The 16,411-nt window shown below is 42.3% G+C and overlaps 1 protein-coding gene across 1 annotated transcript in view; it reads left to right on the top strand.

The window, feature by feature from the left end:
- stard8 (StAR-related lipid transfer (START) domain containing 8) overlaps nucleotides 1-16,411 on the top strand; it is a 108,899-nt gene that overhangs the window by 72,100 nt on the left and 20,388 nt on the right. Inside the window, exons 6-9 of the mRNA XM_041195250.1 lie at nucleotides 8,177-8,350; nucleotides 10,801-10,960; nucleotides 12,775-12,973; nucleotides 16,125-16,335. Coding sequence (XP_041051184.1) covers nucleotides 8,177-8,350; nucleotides 10,801-10,960; nucleotides 12,775-12,973; nucleotides 16,125-16,335 — 744 coding nt within the window. The remainder of the gene's footprint in view (nucleotides 1-8,176; nucleotides 8,351-10,800; nucleotides 10,961-12,774; nucleotides 12,974-16,124; nucleotides 16,336-16,411) is intronic.

Below are 16,411 nucleotides of genomic sequence, written 5' to 3'. Positions count from 1 at the left end.
CGCCTGCCAACTGAAATATCGTGCGAGTGTATGAAGACATCAGGACGCTCGCCCGATGTCATCACGCACTATTTTACTCCCAATTGGGTCAAGTGCGCGCCTGCCCATGGGACGCAAAATTCTGCCTCGGGGTGTGTTTAACAAACCTTCCCCCTTTCTGGGGAAGGGGCAATTTCAGAAGGGGTGGATATCACACTTATTATGGTATTGTACACGCTGTGCGCAGTGATCTACGTGCTTAGGTTTTCAATTTACTGCCTGAGTAATACACAATGTCAGGGCAGAGTTTGGAAAGGAATACCTGTTGGTGAGTCTTGCAGGACAAAACCTGCCGAAGTTTGCTTTCTTCAAAATGTAAAGATGGAAATCTGCCTTGTGACATCATGTTTTATATCATATACCAAGTGTAACCAAAACAGTTCCCAGTGCAGATGACTGGAGATTGCTATGCTATTTGATAACTTGCTATTTCATTCCTCAGGTAAGATGTTAGACTGAGGTTTGTGGGTCAAGTGACTATTAAAGGGCCCATTTTTGCAGGGAGTTCTGGCCAACATTCCCAATTTATGAAAACTATCAAAAGTGAATTAACTGGATGTTCATTTTAGCTTTGTTTGTGATATATTGCTTTGTGCAAAATGGCTGCTGCATTTGCCTTCATAACAGTAGTCACTTTACTTCAAAGTAATTTCATTTTTGAAGCAGTTTGAAAGGTGTTTGACATGTTTATGATGTGAATGCAAAACTTTCTTCTTGTATCTAATTTTCACATTTGTTTTGAATATTTATGCAGCTGTCTGTAATTGCTCCATTTAATTGCAGTAAGTCAGCAGATGTTTTTGCGAAGGCTTGCTCCTGCCCTGTGCTGAATTGGCTGGTTTGAGTTAACGCAACAGTTATGATACAGCATCTGGCCGCATCTTTCCTGGGCTGGAAGTGGGTGGGGAATTGGGAATGAGGAAATCAGCTGGTGTTCCCATTTATGGTCACTAACTGTTGGAAGTTGCATGTTAGAGGACAATGAGTGAGGGCAAGATTTAAACTTTACTGCAATGTCCCCATGGCCAAATGTCCTGACAACATGCTCAATACAGACTCGCAAATCAAGAATGTGGTTTCTCAGTGACAATCAATGCCCTCAGGAGAACCAGGAGTTAATTGAGAGAAAAAATAGTTAGAACTGAACTGCAACATTCCACTGAATTAAAACAAGCTATTTCATAGTTTATATTATCAATCAGCTCTCCTCTGCTTGGGTTTCAAAAGTTCATTGGTGCCTTTTGAATAAGACATTGTTTTGCAATAGATTTCTGTCTCTGCCTCATCTTCACAAAGGGATGAGAGACTAGCCAGTCCCGTCCAGTGTGTTTATCCAAGAGACTGAATTAAACTGAGCACATCAGTGTCCCACAGAGTACATCCTGTATTTATCAGTGCCCTGTGATCACAAGATGTTATGGAGCGTCTTAACATAAAAAATACGAGCAGGAGAAGGCCATTCGGTCCTTCAGCCTACTCCACTGTTCAATGAATTAATGGCTGATCTCCTATCTCAATTCCATGTTCCCACACTAACCCCATAACCCCTTGTTTCTCTTAGTATCTAAAAAATTATCAATCTCTGTTATGTTCTATGGTTGGGTCGCTTTGTTTGTGAACACGGTTGCAATCCTATCTAATAACTGGTGAGTTGGCAATAATATACTGCAAATGTAGAGTCCAATATAAGATGAAGCACATACTGTTTATTTACACAGATAACAGAGCACTAACATGATGTGTGCGTCTCCAACCAGACCCTACTCTAAATTACCCTTAACATTGTAACCTGTGCTACACAGCAATTGGGTCATACAGTCACATTTCAATCTGCTCACATTCTCTTAAAGGTGTATTGCACCTCAGATTACCACTTCCCTCTCTCTTTACTTGAAAGTACAATTTACAATCTTTACAACATATCAACTATTTGCATTAATGAACTATTTACAAATTCAGTCTCTCAGGAGACTACTTTAAAACATTTTGACTGTCATAGTTCTATGACTTTGGATGGTTTATCTGACGCCTTTCTCTCAGGAGTTATCTGTCCACTAGGCTCTCCAGTAGGAACCTGTAAGTTTGTCTCTTCGAATCTCAGGCTCAACAGGTTCTACAGGTACTTCCACAGCAAGGGGAGTTCCTTCTACCTGCGGTGTAGACTCCAACAGGAATGTTTGGCACATCCTTTCTTGTAGAGTTGTTTCCCTTTTCCTGAGGTGATTTACATGATCTGACCTTCGACTGATATGTGGTAGGACAGGAGTCCTGTTACTGCACTGACTTCACCATTAGCCATTTGGGCCCATCCCCAAAGTTCTTTGCAAAAACTGTGTCTCCAACAGTGAAGTTTCTTTCACAACTGTGGTAATCGTGTCCATTTTTATGGACATTCTGACTTCTCTCTACCCTCCCAGCTAAATTTGGCCTTATAAGACTCAAACGTGTCCTGAGACGTCTCTTCATTAATAACTCTGCGGGGGCAATACCGGTGGTCATTTGTGGAGTAGTCCTATAGCTGAGCAGGAGATGTGATAATCCAGTTACAATGGAGTCTCCATCCAGTTTTTTCATTCCAGACTGGACTGGTCTGGACTGCCTACTTGGCCAAACCATTAGATGCCGGGTGATATGGCAAGGTCTTAACATGTGTAATGCCACTGAGACTTGTAAATTTCTGAAACTCCCCATTGGTGAATGCCATTCCATTATCAGACACTCTTATCTCTGATAAACTGTATATCACAAAATTATGATGCAATCTGTCTATGGTGGAGGCAGATGTGGGTGACCTCACCTCATATACATCTATCCACTTGGAGTGAGTGTCTATCAGCAAGAGGAACATTGTGCCCCAAAAAACACCCCACTATCAACATGGAGGCAGACCCATGGCCTTCCCGGCCATTCCCAGGGATGCAGTGCAGCAGATGGAGGCAATTTCTGTACCTGTTGGCATTAAGTGCAGCTCTTGTTTTCGATTTCTGTATCCATCCCTGGCCATCATAAGTAGCTGCGTGCCAACATTTTCATTCTAGAGATGCCGGGGTGAGCTCTACGCAATTCAGTTAATAATGGTTGTCTTCCTCTTGGAGGCACAATGACTCTCGCTCCCTACAGCAAGATGCCATCCTGGCAGATGAGCTCGTATCCCCTATTAAAATAGGGCTTCATTTCATTCGACTTATTAGACCATCCCTGACGTGAGACAAAACTAGATCGCGGTCTGTCCATTCTCTGATTTGTTCAGCATTTGCTGGTGATGAGTCCAGAAAGTTTAATAACAAGACAAGTTCTTGAGGAATTGGGACGTTCACATTGCTGTCTTTTAGAGGTAATTGGCTCAGTGCGTTGGCATTTGCAATCTGGCTTCCCGGCCAGTGGATGAAAGTATATTCATAAGCAGCTAGAATCAGTGCTCACTTTTGGATGCATGCAGAGGCAATTGGAGTTATTGCCTTGCCTTCCACAAACAAACCTAGTAGTGGCTTGTGATCAGAAGTGGCGACCATGGATGTATTGGTGGAACTTCAGAACACCAAATACAATGGATAAACCTTCTTTCTCTATCTGTAAGTATCTTCGTTTTGCAATGCTGTGTGTTCTTGGGACGTAGCCAATGGGTTGTTCAGAGCCATCCGCCATCCGATGGGAGAGTACTGCCCCTACTCCGTAAGGTGATGCATCGCAGGTTAAAATGAATTCTTTCTTTGGGCCAAAATGTACCAGTGGGGCCGATGAATGTAGCAGCTGCTTTACTGTCATAAAAGCCTGTTGTTGTGGAGTTTGCCAAGTCCACCTGTGGTTTATCTTGAGTAACTTGTATGATGGAGCCAGTACTGTTGACAAATTTGGGAGAAAGCGACCATTTGTAGTTAATCATTCCCAAGAAGAACTTGAGTTCTGTGACATTTCTCGGTGCTGGCGCCTCACGAATAGCTCTCACCTTGTCTTTTACTGGGTGAAGGCCCTGAAAGTCGACCCTATGACCGAGGTAAATCACTTCTTTTGCTTGGAAGATGTTTCTCCCTTTTCAAACGTATTCCAGCTTGTGAGAAACCCTCAATGCCACTTCCAGGTTAGCCAGGTGTTCTTCATCAGTTAGTCCTGTTACTAGGACATCGAGATAAACCACCACATGGGGCAAACATTGAAATAAATTTTCCATAGTCCATTGGAAAATGGCACAAGCCGATCAGACTCTGAAGGGTAACATGGTATAATGGTATAACCCCCTATGTGTGTTGATAGTCACAAAATCCTGAGAGGCCTTTTCTAGCTCCGCTTGCTGGTAAGCGTGGCTCATGTCGAGTTTCATATGTGCAGTTCCCCCTGCCAGCTTGGAGTACAATTCATTAATTTTCGGTATAGGGTGCCTGTCAAGTCTGGCCGCTTTGCTAACGGTCAACTTGTAGTCCTCGCATATTCGCACACTCTGGTCAGGCTTTAGTACTGGAACTGTGGGCGCTGCCCATTTGGAAAATTGTACAGGTAGTAAGACTCCCAATCTTTCCAGCCTGTCCAATTCAATATCAACTTTTTCTCATAATGCATGGGGACAGGCCTTGCCTTCGAGTATCTGGGGGTCTACTCGGGATCCATGTGGATTTTAGCTTGCAGCCCCTGAATCTTCCCAAGCTTTTCCTGAACGTAGAGGCATATTTCTGTAATAAGCCTTGCAGATCTTTAATTCTGAGTCAAAATATCTTAGTCCACTCCAACTTTATTTCCTTAAGCTAGTTCCGACCAAGAAGAGTTAGACCCTCTCCTGTTACTACTATCAGGGGTACATTAGGAGACTGGCTTCAGAAGGGTCAAATGGACTTGAAACGTCAACTCTGTTTCTCTCTCCACAGATGCTGTCAGACCTGCTGAGTTTTCCAGCATTTTCTGTTTCTGGCTTCCTTGCATATACCTCTTACTCATATATCTTCACCGGTATACAACTTTAAATTAGCATCTGAATTTTCCAGATTTAATGAGTGGCCTCCTCCATTCAGATATTTGAACGTATGTTCCCCTATAACTGTCGTATTCACCTCCATTCGGATGGATTTTCCGTTGACTTCCCCTGTCATGTAAATTGGCTGTTTTACCCATTTTTAAGTTGTGTGGTGAGTAAATGTCTGATTCTGTTTCTTCTGGTTCCTCTATTATGTGGCTTTCATGATTTCTGCATTTTAAAAAAAAAAAATGTCTCAATCTGTCTACAATATTGCATAATGTGCCCATTGCAATGGCAGTAAAAGCACACGGTTCTTTTAATTGTCATTTGCTTGCAGGCTGTCTGGTTCCACTTCTGCCATTATTATTGTGGGTTTTCTCCATTAAACCATTGCTTTTTGCTGGTCTGTTAATGGTGGCTGTTTCTTGCTTTTCCGCGGAGCCCTGCGCTTCTGCACCATTTCTAACCAGTGCCTCCCTCCAGATGCGAAGAACGGTGCCATTTTGTTCTCCCTTGTTTGCTTCTGAACCCCTGACTGCACTTTCCATTGCAAGCGCCAACTCCAGTGCCTTGCTGAAGTCTAAATGTATTTCTGACAACAATCTTTTTTGAATGGTGTCTTCGTTAATCCCACACACTAATTGGTCTCTTAACATATTAATCGACGTCCTGAACTCTCGGTTCTATCAATTGTTTTAAGGCTGCTACCTAGCAAGCAACTGTCTCTCCTGGAGTGCACCACCTCAAATTAAATTTAAAATGCGTGTTGCTATCGAGGGTTTCAGCTGAAAATGGCTTTTCATAAGATTTATCAACTCATCAAAGCCCTTGGAATCTGGGGCATTGGGTGCCATTAGACTATAAATTAGGCCGTATGTTTTACTGCCACATGTCGCTAAGAAGATTACCCGCCTTTCCTCCTCCTCTAATATGTCATCGGCCAAAAAGATATGACCAGTCATCAGTGGTCTGATCAAATGGTTCGATGAGGCCAAATTGTGCCATACTGGAAGGAGATAACTTTGACGACTATGGTGAGGGCTGTACTTACAATTGGCCTGCAAGGCACGGCTGATTCACTTCAGTTGAGTTTTCATGGCTTTCCTTGGTTCTGTCGACTGGTCGTGTTTGCTTCGTCGCCAGTTGTTATGTTCTATAGTCTATTTTGCTCGCGAATGCAGTTGCATGCCTATCTAATGGCTGGTGAGTTGGTAACAATATACTGCAGATGCAGAGACCAATATAAGATGAAGCACATGTTGTTTCTTTACACAGGTAGCAGAGCACTAACATGATGTGTGCTTCTCCAACCAGACCCTACTCTAAACTATCCTTAACATTGTAACCCGTGCTACAAGCAACTGAGTCATACAGTCACATGGTCAATCTGCTCACATTCTCTCAAAGATGTAATGCACCTCAGATTACCACAATCTCTGACTTGAATATACTTAACTGAGCACCCACAGCCTATGAATTCTAAAGATTCACAGCCTTTTGCATGGAGAAATTTCTATACATCTCAGTCCTAAATGACCAACCCTTATCCTGAGATTGTGATACCAGGTTCTAGATTCCCCAGCCAGGAGAAACATCCTCCCAGCATCAATCCTGTCAAGTCCCTTAAGAATTTTGTGTTTAGGGAATAAAGGCCTATCTACTCAATCTCTCCACATCTCAGGAATCAGCCTAGTGAACCTTTGTTGCGTTCCCTCTAAGGCAAGTATATCCTTCCTTAAGGGACTAAAACTGTACACAGTACTCCAGGTGTGGTCTCCTGGCCCTAAAGCCCTAAAACTTGCAGTAAGATTTATTTTATCTTATATTCTTAACCCCTTTGTAATATAGGCTAACATATTGTTTGCTTTCCTAACTGGCTGCAGTATCTGCATGCTAACTTTGCAATCATGTACAAGGATGCCTCATTAGTTTCCATCTGCCACCTCCTGCTCACTCACTTAATCTGTTTATACCCTTTTGCCACCTTTTGTATCCCCCTCACAGCATACTTTCCAACCTTGCTTTGTATTGTCAGCAAACTTGGATAATTACTCTTGGCTTCTTCATCTATGTCACTGATATAGATTGTAAATAGCTGAGGCCCAAGCACTAATGTTTACGATAGCCCACTAGTCACACCTGTATAGAGCGAACAGAGTGAAAACTGCATAATTATTGAAACATAGCATTTTTTTTACTTGTATCTCTATTTCTAGCTTTTAAATGGGTGCATGGCACTTTGAAGCAACTCTTTTAGTTTCCCTTTCCTCTGTTCCCAACCCTTGGTCAGTTTTACCATGCAGGTGCCGCATGAGAGACTGACCGGAGGTGAAGTTACTCTCTGGTTATTCAATCCTCCCTGAGGAAGGCAGTTTACCTTCAATTATGCCTCAGCCAGTTTCCCAACAGCTGTGGGCACTTCACTACCTGTGGAATTAGAGGTGTGAACCCCTTCATAATATATAAACTTTGTTGCACCAGGTTTATAAAGAATCACTTAGAACAAAATTAAATATAGGGCCAACTTTCCTGTAAAGACAATGAGGTCCTGAATTCACATGGGGTTTTCCAGAAAAGTCTTGGCTGGGAGCGTGGCAGACGGGTCATGAATTAGGCTGGAGCTTAGGTAAGCCAGATACCGGCCAGCCCTGTGAGTATCTGTGGGTCTTTGGCCAAGACCCCTGAATAACTTATTCAGCTCGTTTAAATACTATTGTACTTGAGCATAATGATAAAATATTTAAATGAAGCACAATAGAATGGGATTGTACAAGTGAAGAAAGAGACACAATAAAAAAATGTAATGTTGAAATAAACAGGTTTGAACATATTGTAATCATGGACAAAGCCTGACAAAAAAAGAGATCCCTTTGCAAGGGAACTGAAAGACCTTCTGGAAATCTATCTTCTGGTTGGGTTTCTGCCAGAAACTGATCAGCTGACTAGTGTGACAAAACCTGCAACCTCTGCTTTGATGGGTATCCGTAATGGCCCAGATGTCCACCTGCAACATTTACATTAGGGAGCTTTCTTCTGTCCCAGCATACGCAGGGCAGAAGTTCCCAGTGGGTGCCTTGTGATACATTTGCTGACATGCTGTCCCTGCTGAGTTTGGCTTCGAGAATCTTGTATGGTGTTGGCATTCTTGGTATTTGGTTTCCTTTAGTTAATAATTATATTTTCTTTCGCCAGGAAGCTGCGCTGGCACAGTTTCCAGAACTCTCACCGTCCAAGCCTGAACTCTGCTTCGTTGGAAATCAATAGACAGTCGGCAGCTCAGCTCAACCTTTTGCAGCGATTCTCCTTACTGCGCCTGACTGCCATCATGGAAAGATACGCCGTCCGCAGCAAACAGGGCTGGAACTGGTCAGTACCTAACATTTCTGTGGGGTGGCCAGGGAACTCACTCACTTTTCTCATTTGCTGTATCTGTCTTGCTTTGAAAACAAACTTCAGAATTTGAACGTGGGCCCCAAGGCCAGCAGAGAAGTTGCACTGTTTATGTCACCGTGGCTCATGCTGCGTGGCAGAGTTAGACCTATAACTAATTCTGATTAGACGTGAAATATATGACATCTGAAGGAAGCCTGGGGAGTGACATGCAGAATTTCCCATACAGGGCAATATTAATAGTCTGTAACAAAATGCAATATGCAGAAAATTGCATGTAAAACAATAGATACCCAGAGTGAGTTACAGGCTGGAATCTAATTGAGGGGTTAAAATGGTTTATATATAGAAAACAAATATCCAGTAGTGACTTGTAGATGGGAATCTAATTGAGGAAATTGGATAATTAATTGGTTCCTGATGATAATCTCGGATGATATGTTATAAGGGCCATCTGAACCCTAAGACATACCCCATCCATGAATTGCAAAAAGTAAACTTTCAAAATTGTATTCAGAGATATCACAAACACACAGTTCTCACAGCAAAGTGATCAGGTGAAGGAGTCCTGGATTATATTTTTCAATTCTACTTCATCACTTGTAGAACTTTCACCATCACCCCTGGTTAGATCAACTCCTTCAATGCAATATAGGAATCAAACCTGAAATCTTTGTGGTTGACTTAGTCCTACTCTGAGTGGGACAACCCACTTGAGCCAACGGAAGATCCTGATTGTTTTGTTGCTCTTTTTATTTTGGAGATCTCATGCTCTGGTCAAGAGGTCAGGTGGAAAATAAACTTCCAGACTTTTTCCTCTAAGGATGTGAATCCAGCCTCCAGGAAATGTATGGGAGAGGTGTAGGGTTGACCCTCCCTCTGATAGGATCTGGACCCATGTTTCATTGCTCCATATTGCAACCTGTATTTGGTGAAATTTGAACTTGTGGCCTCAGAGTTGAAGGAAAATCAGATTGTTATGTTAGTAACTTGCCAAAACATTCCCTTCCTTGTGCATTTGATAATTGAAATCTGTACAGTGGTTTCAGGAGCTGGCCATACACTCAGTGTCACTAGACTGCGTCCTGATGATCGAGAAGATTCATTCTTAATGTTTCCTTGAAGATAAAAAGCATCCGATTGGATATGAGCCCTGCTATTGTCTCTTCATGCTTACTGTAACCAGACAGAGAATGCACAATAACAGGAATCCACAGGACTTGGAGCTGGTCCAACCCTGGCCTTTGACTCTCAGAACATTGCAGATGGTTTCCTTCTTGCATCTGTAGGGAATGGATGTAGGTTATGTCATATCACAGCAGTGAGAGAGGGAGGAAATGTGGAAAATGAGCTTGGTAGTGGGGTTGGGGGGAGCTATGGTTGAATTGTTTAAAAACTCACAAAGGGTGGAAACAGATTGCAATTTTTTGTGTAAAATCAAACCGAGAGAGGTGCACGGCAAAGCAAGGTAAACAATCTGTGAGAAGGGAAGGAATTTGGAAAGCAAACCTAGAAATGGAGGACAGGATACAGAAGTCAAAAGCCTAAAGCAAGATTTAGGGTCTGAAATTCAACTTTGGTGGAACCGGAAAATGGATGATAACGATTCAAATCTATGCCTCCCCCCATTTTTCTTTTCTCTTGAAGTCTGGGAAGAAAAATAGGGCAAAATGGATAGAACTAAATCTTCAACCGGAAGTAGGTGCAGAACCAGTGTTCAGTTGTTCGTGAAGTGGGATGGGATGTTCACAGCCTCCCACTTCAATTCCCTCTAGTTGCAGACACCCGGATGCAAGTAGCTGGTGTTGAGCAATACACTGGGAGTTTCAGACTCATGCATGTGTCCAGCTGTAGCCACTAGAAGACCCCAAAGGGAGGTGGAGTATTTTTGTTTCAGCACCCATTAGGTTGTAGGGCCTTAGGGTCTCATGGGCCTGCTGTTGTGCTCCACTTTCCCACTTCCACTTGCAGACATAAATCTCTGCTCTATGTGTGTTGTTGGTGCAACTGGGTCTTATATTCTTCACCCCGCTGTAATAAAGGCTAACATGTTGTTTGCTTTCCTAACTGGAAACTAGAATGCTAGACTGCAACAAATCTGGCCGCAACTCCGCCTCAACAGGTGTCTATCCTATGTCTGTCCAGAGTCAGGAGATTTGAACCCAATACATTTGGAGCTTCGGAGGAAAGAGTAATAAACTTTGAGAAAATAAAACTATGCAAGAAAGATTGTGTTGGAGGGAGCTGGGCCAAAGGATAAAGTTCATCTGTTAGATCACAAGGATAAGAGGAAAAAAATAAAAAGAACAACTCTTTAAGGTATTTGGTCAGTAATTAGGGTTACTGAAATTTTATTTGTCTAAATGTTGTCATCAATCCACAGGATTTGGTGCCTTATTAATTCTTGTGCACTCTCTCCCCCACAGGGGCGTTCCTAAGTTCATGAAAAGGAGCAAGGAACCAGATTACAGGAGCAAATATGTGTTTGGTGTACCTCCAATTGTAAATGTCAAGAGGTCAGGGCAGCCTCTACCTCAAAGCATCCAACAGGCCATGCGCTACCTTCGTAGCCAGTGCATGGGCCAGGTACGTTTGAATGTTCTCTGAATCTGAACTAGCTGCAAATCTGAACTAGCTGTAATGTTCCCAAGAAGGATTCTCTTTGGACATCATTAACAGTAGGTGTTATTCAGAACAGGACACAACAAGACTCAACAAGATTTTCATGCTGGGATCCCTGACCCATAGAAGGTCTGTGAAGATATCCTAAATAAAAACAGAAAATGCTGGAAAAACTCAGCAGGTCTGGCAGTACCTTCTGGAGAGAGAAACAGAGTTAACATTTTGAGTCCAATATAACTTGTGTTTGGAGCTGGAGAGAGGTAGAAATGTGATGGGTTTTATGCTGTGTTTTTCCAGCATTTTCGGTTTTTATTTCAGATTCCCAGCATCTGCAGTATCTCGCTTTTGTGTTGCTGGTCTTTCAGCTCATCAGATGCCCTCTGGGCTTTTCTTCATTTGTCGAGTTATTAGCATGTTATTTCTTGCACTGTATGCTTATTGACAATCATTTCCAGGTATCATCGCAGTGTTGTTGTAGATAGTTGACACTGTCCTTTGCAACATAGAACATGAGAATCTTGAGTGTTTCAGTCTGGTGGGATCCCCCAGAGAATCTCAATATTCCTGGAGGGTTGGCAAGGTTATGTCAATGACTGTGGGGAGTTCTGGGAAGTATGTTAAAAGCTACAGGTGTTGCCTCAGAAACATTTGATAACCACTGATATCCTTGCATTGCTGGCACTTTTGTTTGACTCTAAGCCAAACAGGTGATGAAAATTTCTTAGTGGAATTGTACAATGGTGCAACATGTTGCTGTTCCAACGTGTGACACGTTTGGAGGAGTTGGGCATAGCTTTACAGGTATGAATTCCTACTCAATGAGCTGACAGTCTCCATTGTGCTACTCTAGGTAAGCCATGCACTAAGTTTGGAAGAAGGAAAGAAAAGAGTAGGAGATAAAGTCATCACAAGACTAGACTTGTATATCTCCAATTGGCTGAACCATGAATGATACAGACAGAAGTCTGGACAAAGGTCATTCATGTGCATCTTACTGGACCCCAGCTAGTGAATGACTTTCAAAGGCCAGAAGAGGAGCTGGGAGAATTCTTCAACAAAAGTAGGAGGATATAATTCCCTTTCCCCTAAAGAGCAGGCAATCTCCCACTGTTGGATCGACCAGTGTATTGAGATATGTAACTTCAGTACTCACAGCAGCTGTAAAATCACAGAAGTGTCATTACAGAATGAGGCTGACCATCAGTGCATCATGCTTATTGTGGTACCAACTTTCTGACTGGGCTTTTATCCAATCTCATTTCCCCAAGACATTCCCTCACAGTTAAAAAGGAACAGCTAGCAGGAAGCCATTAAAGCAATGGCTAAGATAGAATAAACTAATTACCTCCTACACTCTGCTGTATTTTTCAAAGTCATTTCTCCCCCACTACTTGCAACTTTACACCAGGACTCTAAATTAACCAGTACCCTCTAGGTGCCTTACACATAGGTGCAGTCACTGAAGAGGTTGAAGCAGATGTGCCCAAATCCCTGCTCTTTGCTATGGGGTCTGTCCTTTTATTCCCTGTGACAAATCCTGAAATTGACTCTGATATCCTGCCTAACTCATACATGGCTGGCCCTCTGCAATCTTGCAGCATGTCCTTTCTGTTACAATGACTGGACATCCGCAGCCTCTTTAGAATCGAGTACTGATCTGTGGTGGATGCTGATCAGCTGCCTGTGTTGTATGTTTAGAAAATCTCTCACTGAAAAGTGATTTGAGTTGCTTGGAGTAGAACGATGAGCACATGTTTTTATTTATATTTTATAAGCAGGTTGGCATCTTCAGGAAGTCGGGGGTGAAATCACGAATCCAGGCTCTGAGGCAGATGAATGAAAACAATCCTGACAATGTTAACTACCATGGTCAGTCAGCATTCGATGTAGCCGACATGTTAAAGCAGTATTTCCGGGACCTTCCAGAACCCATCTTTACCAGCAAATTGACAGAAACTTTTCTACAGATCTATCAGTGTGAGTGAAGTATAGAAAATACCTTTTCTTTCCCTTCCATCTTATGAATTATAATGTCATAAATTCTAGCCTTAAGTTCTGAATATCTTAAACCTAGTGAGATGTTCTCTTTGTAACAAGGCTGAGCCTTGTTACCCCATTTATCAAGGTGAGGGTTATCAAACTGCACAGGAAGGTGCAGAGTATAACTCCCTTTACTCTGAAGCAACAATATGCCTATTGTGCCAAAGTGAGATTTCCCTTTCCAACACCTGCTACTCTATGAAAGAAATTGTCGACTTAGTGCCAATTTTTGCAGTGGGGCCATGCCCACAAGGATCTAGATTGAGATTATTGCACACTCAATTCATGTAGAAAACATATATCCAACAAACAAGAGAATTCTATTCTCTATCAGTTCAGCTGGCTACCTTTCATGGCCCAGAGATGACATGTGTCAGACTTGGTGCAGTTGTTAGCACACTCACTTCTGAGTCACAGGAGTTCAAGTCCCAATCGGGGATTGAGGAATTCTGTAGTGCCAGAGATGGTGTATATCAGATGTGACATTAAACCAAGGCCATCAAACTTTGTCCTGGCCAATATTTAACCCTCAATCAATATCAAAAAATAGATTATCTGGTCAGTATTAGATTGCTGTTTGTTGGAACTTGGTGTGTGCAAATTTGCCTAATTTCCTACATTGCAAAAGGAACTACACTCAAGTACTTATTTGGCTCTAAAGCCCTTTGGGACATGAAAAGTGCTATAATAATGATCTAATTGGGCATAGTCTACATGGATTTGTGAATGGGAAACCATGTTTGATGAACCTGTTGGACTTTTTTGAGGATGTTATTAACAGAATTGATAAAGGTGGATGTAGTGTACTTGGATTTTCAGAAGGCTTTTGATAAAGTCTCCCAAAGGAGGTTGGTTAGCAAATTTAAAGCACGTGGGAAAGGAGGTAATATACTGGCTTGGATTAAGGATTGGTTAACAGGCATAAAACAGAGAGTAGAAATAAATGGGTCATTCTCAGGTTGGCAGGCTGTGACTAATGGGGTACCTCAAGGATCAGTACTTGTACCCCAGCTATTCACAATATATATCAATGATTTTGATGTGGGGACCAAATGTAATATTTCCAAGTTTGTGGATGACACAAAGCTAGGTGGGAATGTGTGTTGAGGAAGATGCAAAGCAGCTTCAAGTGGATTTGGACAGATTTAGTGAGCGGGCAGGAACATGGCAGACGGGAAATAATATGGAAAAATGTGAGGTTTCCCACTTTGGTAGGAAAAGCAGATGTGCAGAGTATTTCTTAAATGATGAGAGATTAGAAAGTGTAGATGTACAAAGGGACTAAGAGCTAACATGCAGGTGCAGCAAGCAATTAGGAAGGCTTTATTAGCCTTTATTGCAAAAGGATTTGAGTACAGCAATAGTGAAGTCTTCCTTCAATTGTATAGAACCTTGGTTAGACCGCACCTGGAATACCGTGTGCAGTTTTGGTCCCCTTACCTTAGGAAGGATATTATTGCCATACAGGGACTGCAGCAAAGGTTCACCAGGCTTGTTCCCAGATGATGGAACTGAAGAGGGACTGGGGAAATGGCCTGTATTCTTTAGAGTTTTGAAGAATGAAAGGTAATCTCAATGAAACCGACAAAATACTTAAAGGGGTAGACAGGGTAGATGCAGGTAAGATGTTTCTCCTGGCTGGGGAGTCTAAAACCGGGAACACAATTTCAAAGTACAGGGGAAGCCACGTAGGACTGAGATGAGGAGAGATTTCTTTAGTCAAAGGGTTGTGAATCTTTGGAATTCCCTACCTCAGAAGGCTGTGGAAGCTCAGTCATTGAGTATGTTTAAAGCAGAGATTGACAGATTTCTAAATACCAATGACATAAAGGGATATGGGGATAATGTGGGGAAAAGGCATTGAAGTGGATGATCAGTCATGATCGTGTTGAATGATGGAGTGGGCTGAATGGCCTTTTCCTGCACCTATGTTCCTATATAAATGCAAATTTGTCTTTTTTTGTAATGCCAGTGTATAATTCATTAAGCTACCCAATTCCCTGAAGTTGAGCTTGTTTATGATGCTGAGACCAAAGAATCTGTGACTCTCAAAGATGAATCGTTCACAGATTAGCTCTTCAACCAGATTTTCCACCACCATGATCTGAACAATAGTTGTTTTGAGCCTCAGGAGTTTCACATTTAATGTGATTTTCACAATTATTCTGATGATATCTGAAGCAGTCAGATATTTTTGTTCATTCATTGGATATGGTGTCGCTGGCAAGGTTAGTATTCGTTGTTCATCCCTAATTGCCCTTGAAGATGGTGGGGAGCAGCCTTCTTAAACCACAGCAGTCTGTGCAGTGAAGGTGCTCTCACAGCTCTGTTAGGTAGAGAGTTCCAAGCTTTTGACCCAATGATGACAAAGAAACATTCTAAGTTAGGATAGCATATGACTTATAGAGGAGCCAGGAGGTAGTGACGTTCTCATAAGTCTGTAGCTCTTGGACTTTTAATAGAGATCATGGGTTTGGGAAGTACTGTCGCAGAAACCTTGGCAAGCTGCTACAGTGCATCTTGTGGTTACTGGACTACTGATCTGGAGACACGGACTACTGATCTGGAGACACGGACTACTGATCTGGAGACACGGACTACTGATCTGGAGACACGGACTACTGATCCTGGGGAATTTAAATTCAGTTATTGAAGTAAATCTAAATTAAATAAATAACAGGTATCAGTATTTGGTGATCATGAAACTACTGGATTGTTGTAAAAAGCCATCTGGTTCTCTAATGTCCTTTAAGGGAAAAAATCTTCCACCCTTACCTGGCATTTTCTATATGTGATTCCAGATTTACAGCAATGTGGATGACTCATAGCTGGCCTCTGAAATGGCTTACTAAGTTACTTAGTTGTATTTCAAGGCACTTATGGGTGGACAATAAATTCTGGCCTTGTCAGCGACACCCTCATCCCATGAATAAATATAAAATGAATGTTATGCCTATGTCCCATACTTGAAGGTACTGTTTTTGTAATTAAGTCTGCAGTGGGGTTTTGGTTTGGTAGAATTCCTTGAATGTTAAAGTGGTAAGAATGCAAAGTTCCATGTGTGTGAATCCTTCTTTTTGTGTCTCAGATGTGCCAAAGGATCAACGACTCCAAGCTCTTCAGGCTGCCATTGTATTGATGCCAGATGAGAATCGTGAGGTACTTCAGTCGCTGTTGTACTTCTTGAGTGACATTGCATCAGTACAGCAGAACCAAATGACTGCTGGAAACCTGGCTGTCTGCCTTGCACCATCTCTGTTCCATCTGAATGTGCCAAAAAAAGAAGCCTCCTCGCCAAGGTGAGCTCTGCGGTTCACAGGAACTCTGTTGTTGATAGTTTTCTTTGGGGGTGGAGGAAAGACTGACTTGCCAATG

This window comes from Carcharodon carcharias, chromosome 9 (genome assembly GCF_017639515.1).
Source record: "Carcharodon carcharias isolate sCarCar2 chromosome 9, sCarCar2.pri, whole genome shotgun sequence".
NCBI classification, from domain to species: Eukaryota; Metazoa; Chordata; class Chondrichthyes; order Lamniformes; family Lamnidae; genus Carcharodon; species Carcharodon carcharias.
Note: the sequence above shows the minus strand (reverse complement) of the source record. Positions and strands in the feature narration are given on the sequence as shown.